This window comes from Hyperolius riggenbachi, chromosome 11, assembly GCF_040937935.1.
Source record: "Hyperolius riggenbachi isolate aHypRig1 chromosome 11, aHypRig1.pri, whole genome shotgun sequence".
In the NCBI taxonomy this organism is placed as follows: Eukaryota; Metazoa; Chordata; class Amphibia; order Anura; family Hyperoliidae; genus Hyperolius; species Hyperolius riggenbachi.
Window position 1 is genome coordinate 144,355,308 of NC_090656.1, and position 21,605 is coordinate 144,376,912.

The following is a 21,605-nucleotide window of genomic DNA, read 5'->3' on the forward strand; positions in this document are numbered from 1 at the left end:
ATGGCATTAGTTTGCATAAAAATTGTGTCCTACAGTGGACAGTCTACCATTACCATATGAATTAATTACATAAATTTATATGCTAGTATAAAAAATGTGCACATCCTATACAATAAAATGCAAGTGTCCCTGCGTCATCAACTGAATGGTTGTGTGTCCCTGGCTTTTTAGTACTGAGCATGTGCGCAGCCAGGGCAGATAGGACACAGGGCCGGATCTGACAGTTTGCTGTGTGTGGTTCAAAGAGGTTCTCATTGCATTGTGGGAAATAACCGCTTTTTCCAACTTCCAAGCAAGCAGCTCCCTGTGTGCATATACTTCAGACAAAGGTGGGGAATGCGCAAGTGGTGGGGAATGTGTGCGCATTGCGGGGGGGGGGGGGCTTTTGGGTAGCGGCTGTGACCTAGCGCCCGTTTTTTAACGGGCGGGCCTTTATTGCTAGTGCTTTATAAAAAACATAAATAAAAGAAGGATGGTGATGGATGATAAAATTAAAATTAAAATATACATGATAATGATGATAATATTAAGAATGGAATAATGTTGTTACAGCAATAATGTACCAATGATAATAACAACATTAGCGACAAGCTTCAAATGCATAGAACACTGCTGGTGGCATGAAACCAAAAAGTTAAACCTGAAAGTTAAACCAGATCACATGTGTAGACATTATTTCCCATCATAGGGTAACACTAATCAGCAATACTGGCTGAATTAACTCGTAGTCACAACCTGCCTAACACTACTAGCACATATACCAGGATAGGCTGTGCGTTAACATGATCAAATGGTTCTGGCCATGTGTATAAACATGTTTACATCAATATGCTCACATGAACCAAAAAAACCCCCCAAAAAATAAAAAACCCTTATCTGGAATTTATCTTATAAGAACTCTAAACTTACTAAGGACTATTCCTAACTTATGTAGTACTCTTATGTGGCACTCACCACCCTCATCTATTGATGTCTGCTAAGGGAAAGTGGGGCACGGTGCAGGAGAAGAGGAAAGAAAAATGGTTGGTTAACATAATAAAGCATGGAGTTTCGAGTTTATATGCAGTCTTAATTATAAATATGTTGAGATCTCTAGGCCCTCATTGAGACCGTTGGGGCTCAGTGCATCCATTTTAAAGATCCAGAAGGTCTCCCTCTCACATATTGCATTGCTATCTTATGCCAGGATGTGTAGCGGTTCGCCTCACCGCTGATACGCAAATTTTAACTGCCTATTTTGTAAGTACAAAATTGTCTTGCAAATACATTTCTACCTTATGATAATGCACTATGGAGAGCTCCTTTTTTGCCTAGATCTGTATACATTACCCTAAAGACTGGAGCAGTGCAGTGCATAGGAATAAGGACAAAGAGAATTGTGAAAGTAATAATAATCCAAACATTTGTATAGCGGCTTTTCTCCTGTTGGACTGCAGCCACTAGGACGCGCTCAAGAGGCCACCCTGCAGTGTTAGGGAGTCTTGCCTTGAACTCCTTACTGAATAGGTACTTAACCTAGCCAGGATTCGAACCCTGGTCTCCCATGTCAAAGGTAGAGCCCTTAACCAGTACACTATCCAAGTGACTGTGATCTCTGGTTCACTCTGGATTGGAGCGCAAGGATTTCTTGTTTGTTGTTGGATTGCATGGACTATAGGAACAAATCACTGACTAGGATGTTTGAAGACTACTATGTAAAATTATGTAAAATAGAGGAAGGCCACTCCAGAGGATTGGAGGGGAGGCGGGGCAGGGGAAGAATGGAGGATTATGTGGCATGGGGAGATTAGATTCCACAGATGTCAGTAGAATGGAAGAATTGATCACATAGGAAGAACTGACCCAGGCAGTAAAGCAGATGCCAAGGGGGAATGCCCCAGGGCCTGATGGCTTTTCTTTAGACTATTACAGAAAATACAAGGACATATTGGAACCCTACTGGCTAAGAGCATTGAATTCACTAAGTGTAAAACATAAGACCAGGGGTAACTTTGGCCACAAATCATTGGAATCTCACATATCAGTGATCTTGAAAGAAGGACGGACCCTAACTCCTGCATTAGTTACAGACCTATATCCTTAATAAATATAGATCTAAAGGTCTTTGCAAAGATACTGGAAAACAGATTGTCACCAAGTCTGAGAGAGTTGGTGCACTACGATCAGATTGGGTTTGTACACGGAAGAGAGGCCCGAGACAACACGCTTAGATCAAGCAATGTGATTCAGTGGGCTGGATCCTCAACTGACCCTGTGGCATCTACAGATGCTGAGAAAGCATTTGACAGGGTCAGATGGGAATTTATAGGAGTGGTATTATCGCATATAGGATTGGGGGAGAATATGAGTGTAATGCTTGTGTGCATAAGCAATACTGTCTGTTTACAAATCACAGTTGTAATGCTTGGGGGTTAAACTTTGACCACCCAGAGACCACCCAGAGACTGGTAGCTGATTTACCACTTGCATCCAAACCTTGTTTCCCCCTTATGGACCAGAGCCGTTTTGATGTTTTAGCCATGACCCTAGTTAATCAGCAATAACTTTATCCCTACATATGACACTTAAATGATCTATATACCATTTTTTTCAAGACAAACTAGGCTTTCATTGGGGGGTATTTTGTACTAAGAAAATAGTTGTTTTCTATTCATTTTAATGGGAAAAAAGAGGAAAAAAATTAAAAATGCATGATTTCTCAGTTTTTATCGGTTCCAGCTTAAAAATAAAAAGTGCTACTGTCATAAAAACCATGCCACTAGTATTATGTCCCCCAGAATAGATAGCCAGATGTGTCCCCAGTATCAGACCCCCAGGATAGTCAGATATGTCCCCAATATAAGCCCCCCCAGTATAGTCAGATGTGTCCCCTGCATTTGTCACCCCCAGCATAGATCGTCAGATGCCCCCCTAAGGATAGTGCCCCTAATTATAGCCAGATGTGCCCCTGGGATCAGCATTTCCCCATTTTAGCCAGATATGCCCCCCAGGATTAGCACCGGCCCCCATCATAGCCAATGTGCCCCCGGTATTAGATTATCCCCCCAGGGTAACCAGATGTGCCTTACTATTAGACCCCCCCCCCCCAGTTTGCTAGATGTCCCCCAGTGATCTTAACATCCCCCCTCTTAAATACCCCCTCCCCCAGGATCGATAGCCAGATGCCCTCCCCCCCCATCAGGCAGCCCCCTCCGTGCATAAATAGTTCGAAAAATCCTCCAACAAGCAGCCTCACTCACCTTATCTCGTTCCTGCGACTATCCTGAAGCCCGGCTTGATGACGTCATCAAGCCGGGACCAGGATATTCGGCATAACGGGGCTGACTGCAGAGTGGGGATCGGAGGCACGGGCTTCAGGATAGTTGCAGGAACGAGGTAAGGTGAGTGAGGCTGCTTGCTTGAGGATTTTTTAAACTACTTATGCACAGAGGGGGACAGATGAAGGATCGCTGCAGTTGACTACTGCAGCGATCGTTCATGGGAGGGGGGGGGGGGGTGGACTAACTGGCTATAAGGGAACATGTTCCCTTTTGCCAGTTAGTAATGCAGCTGACAGTGCCGGGGGGTGCACTCTGAAGCACACCCGATCATGCACAGCAGGGCTTCAAACAAGTCAGTATATCTACGTCATTGTGGCTTGTAGGGTGCCACAGCTGACGTAGATATACTGTAGCAGTGGAGTAAGTGGTTAATGGAAGAGGCTACACAGGCTGCCCAGAGCAACTGCAGCTCTGGGCTTCCGATATCACTACAAATAAGACACAATGGCAGCGCAGTGCAATGTTGCGCTGCCCTTGCGATAGCAAGCATTCAGACAGATACAAGACAGGACTAGATTGGAGCGTAACTAGTAGCAACCACAGCTCACAGTCACATCCACAGCAGCAGAGCAAGCAGGCAGGCTAACAACAATCACCAGCAAGCATCCACACAGACAAAACTACAGGAAAGAAAATAACTAATGGCAACTGCAGCCTATAGTTATGTTCCCAGAACTAGAATATCAGGAATACTACCAGTCACCAACGTGGTGATGGCAGAATCCAAGCTATCAGGATAATGGACTTCACTGACCCACCGCGGATGCAATGAACGTCCATCAGGCATGGAAACTAGACAATAAGCAATAATACAGAAAAATAATAAACGGCTCAACTAATGGATAAATATATATTAGCAAGTCTGCATATATATTTATCAAGAACTAGCTAAAGCACATGCAATAAGCTCGCATTGAACTACAATAACAGAACTATACAGAGTAGCACAGTGCCCAGCAGACCAGCATAGTGATCGATATGATGGGCGAGGTCTAAAAGGGGAGACAGACTTATGCCGGCATCAACCAATGGATGCAAGCATGCAAATCTCCACACAGCTGAATGGTAATCATTCAATCCTGAGCTGGCTTGATCACCATTTGCTAGCTGGTTGTGAATGCAAAGGACTCCCATAGGAAATACATGCAGTATTATGTAACAACATGCCTGCAGGAAATCCAGGGCTATCTGGCAGCAGCTCAGCTGTAGTAAGCAATTGGTGGAATGATGACACTGAACTGCCCAGGACTGCAGGGCAATTGCAAATGACAATGTGACTCATTGCGAATGCACAACCGAATGCGGCAGACAAGACAGAACTGTCCGTTTGCGGCTCCACCACAACGGACAGAACACGCCACAGGAGGAATCCTTACAATGAGGTCATGGGTCTTACCAATGTATAAGGCCTTGTTGGCTAGGGTTAAGGTAAATAGAGTTCTCTCGCACGCTATTGAGATAGCTAATGGCACCCGGCAGGTGTTCCCCTTATCTCCCTTAATATTTGTCCTCACATTGGAACTGTTCCTAAGAACAGTACGTTAGAAAAAATATATTTTGGGTGTAAGGATAGGGATGACAGAACATAAGATTGCTGCCTATGCTGACGACTTCCTTTTTGTATATACCAAAACCCAGATTGACATTGCCTAACTTGCTCAAGGCGCTCGAGGACTATGGTAAGGTATCTAACTTAAAAATAAACTGGGACAAGTGCAAGACATTGGCAATAGGACTAAAAGGAGAAGATACAGATAATTTAAAGATATATTTCCCCTTCAGGTGGGTTACGAAGTCTCTACAATACCTGAGTATAAGATTGGTGGCTAACATCCCTGACATGGTAAGATTAAATTAACATCCTCTTTTGACCAACTTACAGCAATATTTAAACAAGCGAAGTAGGTTTAAACTCTCATGATTTGGAAGGATCATCGTCCTAAAGATGAATATCCTGCTGAGGCTACTGTATGTCTTCCAGGCTCTCCCTGTCCCCCTGCCCAGGGGGTACCTAGATGGAGTAAGGAGGGGTTTTATAGGGTTTGTCTGACAGAAAAAGATGGCGAGGTTAAAATCTTCACTACTGTCGCAACCAAAAGACAGAGGCGGGCTGGTAGTCCCTGACCCACACAGATGCTATACTGCTGAGGTCCTCAGGAGAATAGCGGACTGGTGCAGGAATGGTGAACTAAGCAGTGGGTGTCCCTGGACCAGAATCTTATAGATAACCCCCTAGCTATTACACCATGGCTCCCATATATTCCAAAATGTTAGTATCCCTCAGGGGTGTTGGCTGATCACACACTTAGGGCTTGATTCACAAAGACGTGCGAACTGTTTAGTTAAACAGCTAGCATGTGAAGTGCCGTTCACGGACTTTTGCGCGCGCAAATTGCAAAAGTCAGCGATCGCGCGATTCGCGGCACTTTACGTGCGCAAAAGTCGCGTACGGCGCTTCACGTGCTAACTGTTTAGCACACCCATGCTAAACAGTTAGCACGGCTTTGTGAATCAAGCCCTTAGAGTATTATGATGGCACTGTATCGGCGGCCTAATGGCAGGCAGTTAAAGTAGCAACTGCCAAGGTGAGTGGGGTCGTTCCGTATTTTTGCTGTAGACCACAGTCTGGAGGTGTGTTGGAGGTCCAGAGGCAGTAGGGGTGAACCGATGATCCTCTCTGCGGCATTTATTACTTTCTGGAGCTTGAGACGACAATGGAGGAGCAAAGAACAGACTCAATGGTGGCAGTGTAAAGTCTGTTCTTTGCTCCTCCATTGTCGCCTGGTATGCAGGCGCTACAAAGAATGGTGGAGCTGACATTTATAATACATGGCAGAGAGGATCGGCGGTGGGAAAGGTGGATGGAATTCATCAACTCTGATGAATATGAAAGATTGTATGAGGAGAACAAGGGGGGTTTGGATGGCCCTAGACCTAGGACAGGGGGGAGTAACATAGCCGGTAATATAGAGTGGGAAGTATGGGGATATTAAAGAATATAGTCACCATCATTGTGTAGGGGAGAAGAGGGAAGTACTTTTTACTTTTACTTTTCCTCTCTTCTTTTTCTTCTTGCTCTTGCTCTTCTTGCTCTTTAAACTTATTTCTTTTTATCTTAAACTGCATCCACAGGAGGATAACAGATACCCCCAACCCACCTTTTTTACCCTAGAGCTAAAGGGATTAAGGTATATTATCTCATATTTTAAAAGCTATGGCCTCTATAGCAATGATGGCAGGGGTTAGGCCCATTGATTGCACATGCTGTGCTGCTTCAAGGCAGAGAGAGAAAGATTAGAAGTTGTGGAAATACGCCCAGGAAGAAGTAAGGGATCTGGTGGAGATGGGCCAGGCATGTATGGAGGAGACGGGGAGGTGAGATGATGTTGGGGTAAGGGATCTGGTGGAGATGGGCCAGGCATGTATGGAGGAGACGGGGAGGTGAGATGATGTTGGGGTAAGGGATCTGGTGGAGATGGGCCAGGCATGTATGGAGGAGACGGGGAGGTGAGATGATGTTGGGGTAAGGGATCTGGTGGAGATGGGCCAGGCATGTATGGAGGAGACGGGGAGGTGAGATGATGTTGGGGTAAGGGATCTGGTGGAGATGGGCCAGGCATGTATGGAGGAGACGGGGAGGTGAGATGATGTTGGGGTAAGGGATCTGGTGGAGATGGGCCAGGCATGTATGGAGGAGACGGGGAGGTGAGATGATGTTGGGGTAAGGGATCTGGTGGAGATGGGCCAGGCATGTATGGAGGAGACGGGGAGGTGAGATGATGTTGGGGTAAGGGATCTGGTGGAGATGGGCCAGGCATGTATGGAGGAGACGGGGAGGTGAGATGATGTTGGGGTAAGGGATTTACTGGATGGGCTAAGATTTTAAACTGGATAAAGAAACATGTTATCTCATGTTTCTTATTTCTACTTATTGTAATTTATTAAAACTTTTTTGAACAAATAAAGAATATGAAACACAAATTACAAAAACCATTAGGTTTAGAAAAAAAAGATACATTTGCCCACTTTTGCCATCTTTCTGCACATTGACTGATAAGATTGTATTATAGTAACATTAAACAGTTACAGAGTAAAAAGCAAATAACACCATATGCCTCCTTCCTATAGATTGTAAATTAGATAGTTGAATCAAGAGATAGAAAATAAAAAGTTAGGCTTCTTTCACAGTCACACGTTTCGTTGGTTGAACAATATAATCCCATAGCAAACATGCTATTCTAATGTAATGGTAGGTTTACACAGTCGAATTAGCAGTGGGGTGTGGTGGAATTAATTCAAATAAGGCATGCAGTGCGTTACCGAACAACGTGCGAATATTCAGTTGCAGTGAAGTATACTTTTCATGTACTGCACGTTTCACTGTATATGTTACTTTGCAGAAAATACTGAGGTCCGAACCATGAATTATAATTCGAGCAATGTGTTTATTAACTAAAGTGCAATATATAAAGTACATAGAACAAATATATACATACGACAACACAGCCAGCACACACAGTGGTCCACAAATCACAATCCTAACTAGCTAACTACTGTAAATACCAGGCGAATAAAGCACAAATCCACACAATATGTACATGAACATACAAATGGCATGCAAGAGCATATTCAGACAGGCATAGAATAAAAACCAGAATATCAAATAATTCAACAGCAGACAAAAGAATAGTCAGACAGGCAGCAGATTGATATCAGGAAATCAGATGACCAGGAACAGGGAACAAAGAACCGATTGCCAGATAAGCAAGGCAATAAACACAATGATCTAGCAGCAGGCCAAAGCAGCCTAAGGGCCCTTTTCCACCTGCAGTCGCTAGCGTTCACGCTGAACGCTAGCGATTGCTGAATCGCAAAACCGGCGATTCCCCGACGTTTTGCGGCCGCGATTTTGCTATGCTATGCACTGCATAGCAAAATCGCGGCAAATATCGCTCCGCCGCACGTTCGCGTAAAAAACGAATCGCGGTAGTGGAAATGACCTACCGCGATTCCTATGATAAAAAGCAAACCGTTGCGATTGTAAAATCGCTAGCGGTTTGCGACTTCACGATTCAGCCAGCGCAAACGCGCTGGTGGAAAAGGGCCCTTAAAGGAAACCAGAGCCGCTATAAAATTAAAGTTTTATACATATCTGGGACTTCCTCCAGCCCCATGTGCACGAATCACTCCCATGCCGCCGTCCTCAGTCTTCTCCAGCTCCGCTACCAGGTCCTGTAAGTTCTGCCAGTCGCGGCCAGTCTGTGCAAGACAAGTGCTCTCTTTACGTATCTTTCCGACATATACATATATTTATTACATGCATATTATATATACATATACATGTAATATATACAATATACTATCCATACATAAAGTAGGATGCGAAAGTTTGGGAAACCTTGTTAATTGTCATGATTTTCCTGTATAAATCGTTGGTTGTTATAAAAAATGTCAGTTAAATATATCATATAGGAGACACACACAGTGATATTTGACAAGTGAAATTAAGTTTATTGGATTTGCAGGAAGTGTGCAATAATTGTTTAAATAAAATTAGGCAGGTGCATAAATGTGGACATTGTTGTCATTTTATTGATTCCAAACCCTTTAGAACTAATTATTGGAACCCAATTTGGCTTGGTAAGCTCAGTGACCCCTGACCTACATACACAGGTGAATCCAATTATGAAAAGAGTATTTAAGGGGGTCAGTTGTAAGTTTCCCTCCTCTTTTTATTTTCTCTGAAGAGTAGCAACATGGGAGTCTCAAAACAACTCTCAAATGACCTGAAGACAAAGATTGTTCACCATCATGGTTTAGGGGAAGGATACAGAAAGCTGTCTCAGAGATTTCAGCTGTCTGTTTCCACAGTTAGGAACATATTGAGGAAATGGAAGACCACAGGCTCAGTTCAAGTTAAGGCTCGAAGTTTCAGACCAAGAAAAATCTTGAGTAAACAGAAGCAGGGGCGTAGCAATAGGGGGTGCAGCGGTAGCGACCGCATCGGGGCCCTTGGGCCAGAGGGGCCCCCGAAGGGCCCTCCCTCAACTACAGTATTAGCTCTCTATTGGTCCTGTGCTCATAATAATCACTTCTATAGATACTTTGAATAGTGGTAATCATTAACAAACTGTTTCCCATCCCTTCCTTGTACCTCTGACTCTGTAGTTGCCATTGGCAGGTTTTGGTGCACCGTATCAATTGCTATGTATAGAGTGCTTGGGGGGCCTCATTGTAAAACTTGCATCGGGGCCCACAGCTCCTTAGCTACGCCACTGAACAGAAGCGATGAATGGTGAGAACAGTCAGAGTCAACCAACAGACCAGCACCAAAGACCTACAACATCTTCTTGCTGCAGATGGAGTCACTGTGCATCGTTCAGCCATTCGGCGCACTTTACACAAGGAGATGCTGTATGCGAGAGTGATGCAGAGGAAGCCTTTTCTCCGCCCACAGCACAAACAGAGCCGCTTGAGGTATGCTAAAGCACATTTGGACAAGCCAGCTTCATTTTGGACTAAGGTGCTGTGGACTGATGGAATTAAAATTGAGTTATTTAGGCATAACAAGGGGCGTTATGTATGGAGGAAAAACAACACAGCATTCCAAGAAAAACACCTGCTACCTACTGTAAAATATGGTGGTGGTTCCATCATGCTGTGTGGCTAGTGCAGGGCCTGGGAATCTTGACAAAGTTGAGGGATGCATGGATTCCACTCGGTATCAGCAGATTCTGGAGACCAGTGTCCAGGAATCGGTGACAAAGCTGAAGCTGCGCCATGGCTGCATCTTTCAACAAGACAATGACCCTAAACACTGCTCAAAATCCACTAAGGCATTCATGCAGAGGAACAAGCACAACGTTCTGGAATGCCCATCTCAGTCCCCAGACCTGAATATAATTGAAAATCTGTGGTGTGCGTTAAAGAGGAACTGTAACGACAAAACGGCCCCTGGGGGGTACTCACCTCGGGTGGGGGAAGCCTCAGGATCCTAATGAGGCTTCCCACGCCGTCCTGCGTCCCTCGGGGGTCTCGCTGTAGCCCTCCGTACAGCGGTGACGCAATATTTACCTTCCTGGCTCCTGCGCAGGCGCTCTGATGGCTGTCGGCGCCGAAGTAGGCGGAAATAGCCGATCGCCATCGGGTCTGCTCTACTGCACAGGCGCAAGTTTCGGGGGGCCTGCGCAGTAGAGCGGACCCGACGGAGATCGGGTATTTCCGTCTATTTCCGTGCCGAAAGTCGCCACAGCGCCCCCGCTGGAGCCAGCAAAGGTAAATATTGAACTGACAGTCGGCACAGTCGCCGGCTGTTCGGAGGGCTGCGGCGAGACCCCCGTGGGACAGAGGACGGCGTGGGAAGCCTCATTAGGATCCCGAGGCTTCCCCCACCCGAGGTGAGTACCCCCCAGGGGATGTTTTTCATGTTACAGAGTCTCTATCCATGCTCGTAAGCCATCAAACCTGAATGATCAAGAGATGTTTTGTAAAGAGGATTGGCCCAAAATACCGTCAACCAGAATCCAGACTCTCATTGGAACCTACAGGAAGCGTTTAGAAGCTGTAATTTCTGCAAAAGGAGGATCAACTTAATATTAATTTTATTTCTTTTTTGTGGTGCCCAAATGTATGCACCTGCCTAATTTTGTTTAACCCTCTTGGCGGTTTATAACAATCCGCCAGGGGGCAGCAAAGCCGTTTTTTTTTTAAAAAAATTTCATGTAGTGAGACAAGGTCTCGCTACATGATAGCCGCTGCTCGGCGGCATCCCCCCAGGCCCTCCGATCGCCTCCGGTGATCGGAGATCAGGAGATCCCGTTCAAAGAACGGAATCTCCTGGAGGGCTTCCCCCGTCGCCATGGCGACGGGGAGGGATGACGTCACCGACGTCCTCGACGCCGTGACGTCAAAGGGGACTCCGATCCACCCCTCAGCGCTTCTTGGCACTGATTGGCCAGGCAGCGCACGGGGTCTGGGGGGGGGGGGGGGCGGCTGCAGCGCGACGGATAGCGGCGGATCGGCGGGTAGCGGCGGCGATCGGATTGCGCACGCAGCTAGCAAAGTGCTAGCTGCGTGTAGCAAAAAAAATTATGCAAATCGGCCCAGCGGGGCCTGAGCAGTGCCTTCCGGCGGCATAGCCCGAGCTCAGCTTGGGCTTACCGCCAGTAAATCCAATAAACTTAATTTCACTTCTGAAATATCACTGTGTGACATTTTTATCGTACTAACCAATGATTTATACAGGAAAATCATGATGATTAAGAAGGTTGCCCAAACTTTCGCATCCCACTGTAGCTGTATATTGGTATGTAACCCCACCCAGGCCCGGGACAAGGTTCTAAAGCAGTAGTGCCTGTCCCTGTATAGTTAGCAAATGTGCCCCCTGTATTAGGAAGATCCCAGTTTAGATTTGCCCTCAGTATTAGGTAGCACCCCTTTCTAGCATAGATTGTCAGATGTACCCTACCCAGGGTAGATAGCTAGATGGGCTGAGGGTCCATTAGATAGCCTAATACTCCGCCAGATGGGCTGAGGACCCATTTGATAGCCTACAACAGGGGGTATTAGGCAGCCCTCCTGCCCAGTAATATCCAAATTTTCCCCCAGTATTAGGCAGCCCTTTAACAGTAACAGCCAGATGTGCCCCAGTATTAGGTAGCCCTCTCTCCAGTATAATAGCCAAATGTGCCCCCGTACAGTATTATGCAGCCCCCCTTCTCCCCAGTATAAAAGCCAGATGTGCCCCCATACAGTATTACTCAGCCTCCCACCCTTCCACAGTATAATAGCTAGAGAAAAAAGCTGAACTACTACAGAGCAAAAGTTGTGCATTGCTTTAGGCATTAAAACTTACATTTCAATATCATTATCATTCCATAAGAAAGCATCCACTCAATGATTTATTGGATTCCCTTTATTTACAAGTTCTCCTCTCCTCCATACATGACATGATAAACCTTCCATTCACTATCACCCATTTACCTACATGTACCTACTTCTACTTCTCCCTCCCACCCAGTGGGTGCGGGCTGTACTGCAGAACAGTGGTGCTCGGATACCATTTTTCACTATCTGGAACTCATTCGGATCTGGATACCCAGATATCTGATTCAGGTCGGATATCAGAGTTCAAAATTTTCCAATCCGGATCCGAATAGGATCTCCGATCCCAGTATCCGGGATATCCGGCCGGATTCGGATATCTGGATACAAAAAATGCAAGGGCCCTTTATATTGCTTTAAAGAGACTCCGTAACAAAAATTGCATCCTGTTTTTTATCATCCTACAAGTTCCAAAAGCTATTCTAATCTGTTCTGGCTTACTGTAGCACTTTCTACTATCACAGTCTCTGTAATAAATCAATGTATCTTTCCCCTGTCAGACTTGTCGGCCTGTGTCTGGAAGGCTGCCAAGTTCTTCAGTGTTGTGGTTCTGCTATGAACTCCCCCTTCCAGGCCCCTCTATGCACACTGCCTGTGTGTTATTTAGGATTAGAGCAGCTTCTCTCTTCTCTCTTATCTTTTACAAGCTGGATAAATCGTCCTCTGAGCTGGCTGGGCTTTCACATACTGAAGAATTACAGACAAGGGCAAAGCTGTTTGCAGGAAGAAACAAGCAGCCTGAAACTTCAGTGCATGAGAACAGGGGGAAAGAAACACACAAATGATCTCTTGAGATTCAAAAGGAAGGCTGTATACAGCCTGCTTATGTATGGATGTATTTTCTATGTGTGAACATACTGTACATCAACCTACTTCCTGTTTTGGTGGCCATTTTATTTGTTTATAAACAAACTTTTTAAAACTGTTTTTAACCACTTTTAACCACTTTACCACTGAGGGGTTTTACCCCCTGACCACCAGAGCAATTTTCACCTTTCAGCGCTCCGTCCATTCGTTCGTCTATAACTTTATTATTACTTATCGCAATGAAATGAACTATATCTTGTTTTTTCCGCCACCAATTAGGCTTTCTTTAAGTGGGACATTATGCCCAGAATTATTTTATTCTAAATGTGTTTTAATGGGGAAAATAGGAAAAAATGTGGGAAAAAATTATTATTTTCAGTTTTCGGCCATTATAGTTTTTAAATAATGCATGCTACTGTAATTAAAACCCATGAAATTTATTTGCCCATTATTCCTGATTATAAAACCGTTTAAATTATGTCCCTATCACAATGTTTGGCCCCAATATTTTATTTGGAAATAAAGGTGCATTTTTTTCAGTTTTGTGTCCATCCCTAATTACAAGCCCGTAGTTTATAAAGTAACAGTGTTATACCCTCTTGACATAAATATTTAAAAAGTTCAGTCCCTAAGGTAACTATTTATGTTTTTTTTTTTATTGTATATATATATATTTTTTTTTAAAAATTGCAAAAAAAAAAATTGGGGAGTGTGGGAGGTAATGAGTTAATTTATTATGTAAAACAATTTATTTGTATGTGTAAAATGCATTAGGGTGTAGTTTACTATTTGGACACAAGATGGCCACAGTGAGTATGTTTACATGCGACCTGTAAGCGACCGGAAGGACGCTTACAGGAAGCAGTAGGAGGCTGGGAGACTCACAATGATCGCGCTGTTTCTGAAAGTTTTACGCATGCAAAGTTTTACGCGCACTAAGTCCCATAGGCTTTAATTGGCACTTCGCGTGGTGCGCCCTGCGCTCTGTGCAGTACGCGCGTAAAGTTTTACGCGCATAAAGTTTTGCGCGCGTAAAGATTTATGCGCGAAAAGCATGTTTAGACGTGCTAAGGGGGTTTTCACAGGCGTGCTAACAGTTAGCACCACTTTGTGAATCAAGCCCTTTAGGCGTGATAACCATTGCACCACGCTGGTGAAAAGCCAGTTTGGGCGTGATAAGTTTAGGTGTGATAAGTTTAGGTGTGATAAGTTTAGGCATGCTAAGTTTAGATAAGTATAGATAGCGTGCAAAGTCCCGCACGCAAAGCAGTGCCATTAAACTTTATGCAAAGTGCACCAGACTTTGCTAGCGCAAAACTTTTGATCAGCTGTGCACTGCGGTGCTAACGCAGTTGGTGCTTAAACTTATCATGCCTAAACTTATCACACCTAAACTTATCATGCCTAAACTTATCACACCTAAACTTATCATGCCTAAACTGAGTTTAGGCGTGATAAAGGGCTTTTCACCAGCGTGCTAACTGTTAGCACTGCTTTGTGAATCAGGCCCATTGTGTCAAAAGTGCAAAGTGCCACGTGCAAAGTGCCATATGCAAAGTGCCATGTGCAAAGTGCCACATGCAAATACGTGCAAAGTGCCAAGTGCAAAGTGCCACGTGCAAAGTGCCAAGTGCAAAGTGCCACGTGCAAAGTGCAAAGTGCAACGAGCAAACATGTGCAAAGTGCCACGTGCAAAATGCAACGTGCAAACACGTGCAAAGTACAAAGACGTGCAAAGTGCCACGTGCAAACACGTGCAAAGTGCCATGTGCAAGCACTGGCACAGTGCCACGTGCAAAGTGCAACATGAAAACACATGCAAAGTGCCACGTGCAAAGTGGCACTTTGCACGTGGCACTTTGGATGTGTTTGCACGTGGCACTTTGCACGTGGCACTTTGCACGTGGCACTTTGCACGTGGCACTTTGCACGTGTTTGCATGTGGCACTTTGCACGTGTTTGCACTTTGCACGTGTTTGCACATGGCACTTTGCACGTGGCACTTTGCACGTGTTTGCATGTGGCACTTTGCACGTTGCACTTGTTTGCACTTTGCACATGGCACTTTGCACGTGTTTGCATGTGTTTGCACTTTGCACATGGCACTTTGCATGTGTTTGCACGTGGCACTTTGCACATGTTTGCACGTGGCACTTTGCACGTGGCACTTTGCACATTTGCACGTGGCACTTTGCACGTGTTTGCATTTTGCACGTGGCACTTTGCGCGTGTTTGCACGTGGCACTTTGCATGTGTTTGCACTTTGCACGTGTTTGCACGTGGCAGGCAGCAGCTGGCCTGGTGTGTGCACAGCACACACACAGACACATAGCCGCTGCAGCAGCACTGCAGCACACACTCTAAATGTCACACTATGACATCAATCAAGCTAATGAATGATTTAACTATAGTGTAGTGATATTGAAGGGGTTAATCACTGAACAGCTTATCACTGTGTACAGCCCTTGACCCAGCAGCACACACTCTAACTGTCACACTATGAGACATCAATCAAGCTAATTAACTATTTAACTATAGAGTAGTGATAGTAGTGAAGGGGTTAATCAATTAACAGCTTTAGGTTTATAACTGTGTACAGCCCTTTGTAGGGCACCAGCACTGGAGCATGTCTCTCAGTGTGCATTCAGCAAGTCAGGACGATCTGTCTCATCATGGCAGCCCTCCTTATTATACAGGGGGGCTGGCCAGTGTTCCTTTCTGTGATTGGGTGCCAGGGCTTAGGCTGGGAGGCCTCTGATTGGCTCAATGAGGTCAGGTGGTGCCGGCCAGGGTTCCCGTCTGTGATTGGTTGCTAAGGCTTCTGCTGGGAGCCCTCTGATTGGCTCCAGGACGTCATCACCTCAGTTACAGTATTTCGGATCCGGATACCCGCAGATATCCGCGGATATCCGGATTATGCGCCCAACTATCCGCAGATAGCTATCCGTATTTTGGCCCAGCTATCTGGAATCCGAATCCTGTCGGATAGGCCTAAAAAGTTCGGATATCCGGGTTACCCTGTGCAGAATGGATGAAACCCCGACAGAGGTGTTTTTCGCAGCTCAGTGGGGAGAGGGGCGGGGCTATGTATAAAGAGGTGGAGACACAGGAGAAGGGGCATAGCATCAGGTGGGTGAATGGGAGAGGCAATGTCCAGCCAGGGGCGAAGAGGCGGAGCAACGGCCGGGCAGGCCATTATGCAGAGAGCAGTGCAAAACATAGGGGGAAGTCACCTTTCCAGGATTGTCTTCCTCTGGATAATGCACATGATGATAGAGGAGAGCCTAGTAGGAGGAAGACAGATCCTGGAGAGGTGAGTTCTCCCTCTGCTACAAACTCTAGGGTTGGGGTGCCCTCTGTGGCCATCTACCAGTATACTCAATGTGGTTCACCTGAATACCTATACTGGAGAGAGGGTTCATCTGATTACCTATACTGTGAGGAGGGGTCATATAGCTAACTATATTGGGGATGTAATCAGGCTAACTATACTGGGGCGGCTACCTATACTAAGGGGCAGGAGTCATCTAACTGCCTATGGGGTGGGTGGCATTTGACTACCTATACTGAGGGCTAGGGTGCAGGGGTATACTGGTATACCGCGGATTGATTGTGCACGGTAATCATCTCGTTTTACCGGTTTTCGGAGCGACAAAGCGACAGGGATGCGACGCAGCGGTGACCGCACAAACAGCGATGGGGTGAAAGAAATACTCACTTGCCGGTAGGTTCTGCGCGCATGTACTACTTACGTCTTCTTCCTTCCTGTTCTTGCGTTCCATCGCCCCGTGATTCTTGCTACCTCAATCTCCTCTCTGCCCCCCGCATCTTACCTAAAAGACCCCCGAGATCCTCTTTATAGCGCAGGCCTGGCTGTGTGTGTCCTACAGCGTGCGCCCATGGCCGGGCGCACACTACGCATGTGATAATCGTGATATCATGGGCAGTATGAGCGCTGTAGGAAGCGCACAGCCCAGCCAGCAACATAAATCTTGGCGTGGGGGGGTGGCGGGGAGGGGCTTTTGGGTAAGATACAGGGTGCAGAAAGAAAGTGGGAGTGGTGCTCTTTAGGACAGGTGATAGTATATGCCTGCTCCCCGTTTCTCTCTAGCTTAATTTGGCTCTGGTATCCTTTAAAAGTGTGTCTATCCCTGAGCTGAGATGCAAGCACTGGGTATGGGTAAAGTAGTCTGTTCTGCCTCTTCCTATCTCCAGCTCCTAATCTTTATCTTGTTTACCGTAAATTATGTCTCTAAAATGCTATGTCCCTCCCATCTACAAGCCGACTCTCCGTTTATCTGGTTATCTATCCTATACTATCTTAGGGGTCCAGTCAGGCTCCTGAGTTCTTGTCTAGTACAACGAAGATATATCACAGAGGGAAGGGAGGACAAAGGGGAAGTAAAATAGAGTGATCCAGTCAGGGCAGACGGAGAAAGGAACATGAAAGAGTCAGAGAAGAAAGAAAAGGTCAATCCACACGCATTCTTCTGTGAATCCTGGTATATTTCACTATTTTCTTTATGGGAAAGAATGCTCTATTTGCTCTTTGAAAGTTTATTTAGGCTGGGGGTGGTTGGACAGCGGTAACCCTTTGGAACTAAATAACTGCGTCCTTCCTAGTCTAGCCTCTCTCTTCCCTTTCCTCGTCTGACTCTTACCTTCTCTCTCTATTGAACAGACCGTGCATATGAATGAATCTGCATCTAAATTCTCCTGCTGCACCACAACTGGCCCCTCAGATTTAGGGTTGACTTCAAAGAACAACTTTTAGGACCTGGAACTTCTATTCAAGATGGATTGTGTGCTGGTCAGTTCCCTAATGTGGCTGTCTGCTTTATTGCTCTGCATCGTGACTCCAGTAAGTTATCTGACTTTGGGGAATGCAGCGAGTATATGGGGTTATTTATCATTATGGTTTCTTGTAACGCAGTGATACGAGGTAGAAGGTTGACAGCATTAGGATTACGCTACTCACGGAGTTATACTAACTATGAGCAGAATTATGAGCAGTTTTACAGAAGTGGATTTACTAGTTGTAAGGAAAATGAGATTTTTAATGAAATGCACCCGTATTAAGTTTCATATTTTAGTTTGTTTTTGCACGCTCACGTGGGATGGTGCACACCAGAGCAGTTCGTGAGCGTTTTTAAAAACGTTAGCGGTTTGAAAACCGCTTGGGTAATCCTTTCAATGGGCTAGTGCACACCAGAGCAGTTACTTTTTTCCACAAACGCAAACTCTGGGCCTGCAGCATTTTTTAGATTTCTGAGGCGATTCAGCCTCAATGTTAAGTATAGGAAAGTAGAAAATCGCTCTGAAAAGCGCTAGATCAGAGCGATTTTTCAAGCATTTTTGTTACAGAAGCTGTTCAGTTATAGCTCTACTGTAACAAAATATAAAAAACGCTACACCAAAACGCTCCAGAATATGCTTGACATGCTTAGAAAATCGCTAGGCACATGCCTAGAATCACCTTAAAAATCACTTCAAAAAGCACTAAGCGTTTGCTTTTACGCTAGCGCTTTTTGGTGTGCACTGGCCCTAAACCTGTTTTTTTTTCTGCTAATACCTCCAGGCATATTAGGTGTATATATTGATCTCACACATTTTTACTTTTATTTGTTAGTATAGGTTTGTATTACCTTTTATGATTATGAGTTCCAATGTTAATGTATGGTTTATGTGATTTTTTTTTTTTTAATAATTATGTACTTTTCTATATTGTGGCTATGGCTGTGTTCATTTACACAGTATATTAGTGACTGTGACGTGCTGTATATTAGAGTATTAGTATATTGATGAGATCTATATTGTATATTATTAGTGACTGTGATGTGTACAGCTTTTTTCAGTCCTGTGGGGTGTATTCACTAAACTGTGTTAGGGACAATAATGTGCAATTTTATGCTCTTACATATCCTAGACTTTACGCATGTTATTACTGCTTACCACATTTTAGCGGCTACTACATCCTCACAGAAGTGTGTAGGTTTTTTTTTTTTTTTTTTAACCACATGTTCATAGAGGTCTGAAACCTCTTGGTTATTTGAAATATTAAAGTGCATGAAAGGAATGTGGCTAAATACTGTGAACTCTATGTACAGGAGTGAACTTTATTTTTACTTACTTAGGGCTGGGGCACACCGAGCGGCTCTTTGAGCGTTTCTGCAGCCGCTTGCGGCTGCGGATACGCTAGGGTAATGCATTTCAATGGGGGTGTGCACACCACAGCGGGAGGCATTTTGCAGAAACTCATACTCCCGGGCTGCTGCAGATTTTGGATTGCGGAGGCGTTTCTGCCTCAATGTTAAGTATAGGAAAAACGCAAACCGCTCTGAAAAACGGCAGTTCAGAGCGGTTTGCCAGGCGGTTTTGTTACAGAAGCTGTTCAGTAACAGCTTTACTGTAACAATATATGAAATGTACTACACTGAAATCCGCAGCAGCAATCCGCAAAACACTAGCAAAACACCTCAGAAAAATAAAAAAAAGCGTTTAAAAATCTGCTAGCATTTTGCGGATCTGCTAGCGGGTTTTGGTGTGCACCGGGCCTTTATGCTTAAAATTATGAGTGATCTAGAGCCCTACCACCCAAAAATGTGTTTTTGCCTATTAATACAGCCCCTGATTTTGAAAAGCTCTTGTTGGTACATTTTCTGATCAACTAGCCAGGTGCCATGCCATTTGGTTTCTGGCCAAGCACACAGAGTTCAGTGTACTGTGGCTGAAAGGAACATGGGGCTCGGGTAGGGAAATCATCATCATGTCTGTGTACATCGGGACTGATATATATACTGTTATAGTAGTTACTCATAATTACTGCTTTTGTTTGGTGAAAGATATAGACTTTTGGGAGAAGGAGAGCATATTGTGAAAAGTCAGGTGAGTCTTATGACTCTGTTGAGGAAAACAACCATATTTCACATAAGTTGGGTTTTCTATCTTTATTGTTAATTAGATCTATAATAAAGCAAAAGATTGAATTGTGGACAACAGAGAAAAACAAAAACACTTTTAGTACATTGGTATTGTTTTAATACCTTGAAATTACTTTTGAATTTGAAAACACAACCCCTCTTTCATGTGTCTAATTATCAGTGGCTTCAGGTGTCAATAAGAGCACTACTGGTTTAGCTAGGCTTTATAGTGAAAATGTTTGGTATGGTTAGAGTTCCATGGGAGGCTTACACAGAAGATGTAGCGTAAATGCTAAGATCACATGTGCTTGCATTATGTTTGTATTAAGATTGCAATTTCACCTGTGGATAGAAGGAAATGTGGACTTTAGATAATGCAATATAGCAGCTGCTTCAGATGGTAATTGGAGTATTCAGTGATGTGAAGTGTGGGAATTGGGCAAGATCAGGAAGGGTTACTATTATGCCTAATACACACGGTATGATTTTCCGTGCGACTGATGGATCCGATTGATAAAATCCGTCATGTCCGATATTGCTCCTGATCATTTCTGCGCTCGATTTCTCATAGCAGTGAATGGAAAAAAATAAGAAAAACTAATGAAGATAAGAGAATTGAGCGCAGAATCAAGTGCAGAATCGTGCGGAAAAACGATCGGGTCGGAAAATCGCATGGAAAATCTTACCGTGTGTACCCAGCATTAGGGATGTTTTTGTCCAGTGGTGTAGCTTTAGACCTCTTGGCCATATGAGCCATTTGGACCTACATTTTGCCTTTCAAGCAATCTATGCATAACAATTGCATAATATGGAACACAAAAATCTGCCAGGGATATTCACAGGGGTAGAGTTTGATAATAATAATAACAATAGTGAACAGTACTATTTAAAGCACATATAAATAGAAATTAACATTACCGCCACAGCAAAAGTGAAGAGGCAATACAGCAGTAAGAGGTGTGACTACTGCTGGGCCCCTCTGGTCTGTAGCATGCATCCCCTATTGCTACTCTACTGCTTGTGTCTGTGGGAACTCATGGGGATGCATTTGATCAGCTGATAGATTTGTGAAGCTCTTCTGTGATCACTTCCTGCCTATGAACATGATCATGACCAAAGAGTTTTTAGATATGGTCTGATCAAATTGATTGCATGCTTCTCCAGAAGTTCTTATTTACACAAGCATTCCTAGTTGTATTATGCATTTACTGTATTTTTTGCCATATAGGATGCCCTGGACTATAAGACTGTCACAAACATCACATTTTTAGTTTGCGAATGTGAATTTGCCGCAAACATTTGCGAACCGGCATAGTCTTCTATGGGCAGGCGAATTCTAAAACCTATGCGGACTGTTTCTGGCCACGAAAGTGATGGAAAAGTTGTTTAAAGGGGCCTAACACAGGGATGCTGGCATGCTGGAGGGGGATCTATGTCAAAATATAGTGTGTTAGAACTAGCAGTGTGTATGGACCACACTGGACCACAGTGTGTATGGACCACAGTGTGTATAGACCACACTGCTAGTGCTGGTCCAGTATCTGGCACAATGCTCCTCATCATAAGAGTTATTTTTGTTCTCTTTTGATATTGTTAAATTGCAGTTGTCTGCATCCAGTGACTGTCCGGTGCAGCGACTTTAGCTGGTGGATACAGGTGTCCACACTGCTAGTGC

At 44.6% G+C, this 21,605-nt stretch overlaps 1 protein-coding gene across 3 annotated transcripts in view; it reads left to right on the forward strand.

Moving 5' to 3' along the window:
- Positions 1-313: 313 nt before the first annotated feature.
- VEGFB (vascular endothelial growth factor B) overlaps positions 314-21,605 on the forward strand; it is a 582,522-nt gene continuing 561,230 nt past the window's right edge. Inside the window, exons 1-2 of one of the 3 annotated variants that reach the window (XM_068259421.1) lie at positions 314-329; positions 17,692-17,871. In XM_068259421.1, coding sequence (XP_068115522.1) covers positions 17,806-17,871 — 66 coding nt within the window. In that variant the 5' untranslated portion in view covers positions 314-329; positions 17,692-17,805. Of the gene's footprint in view, positions 330-17,333; positions 17,513-17,691; positions 17,872-21,605 lie in introns of those variants that run through there. The other 2 variants (XM_068259419.1, XM_068259420.1) reach the window with 2 other exon arrangements.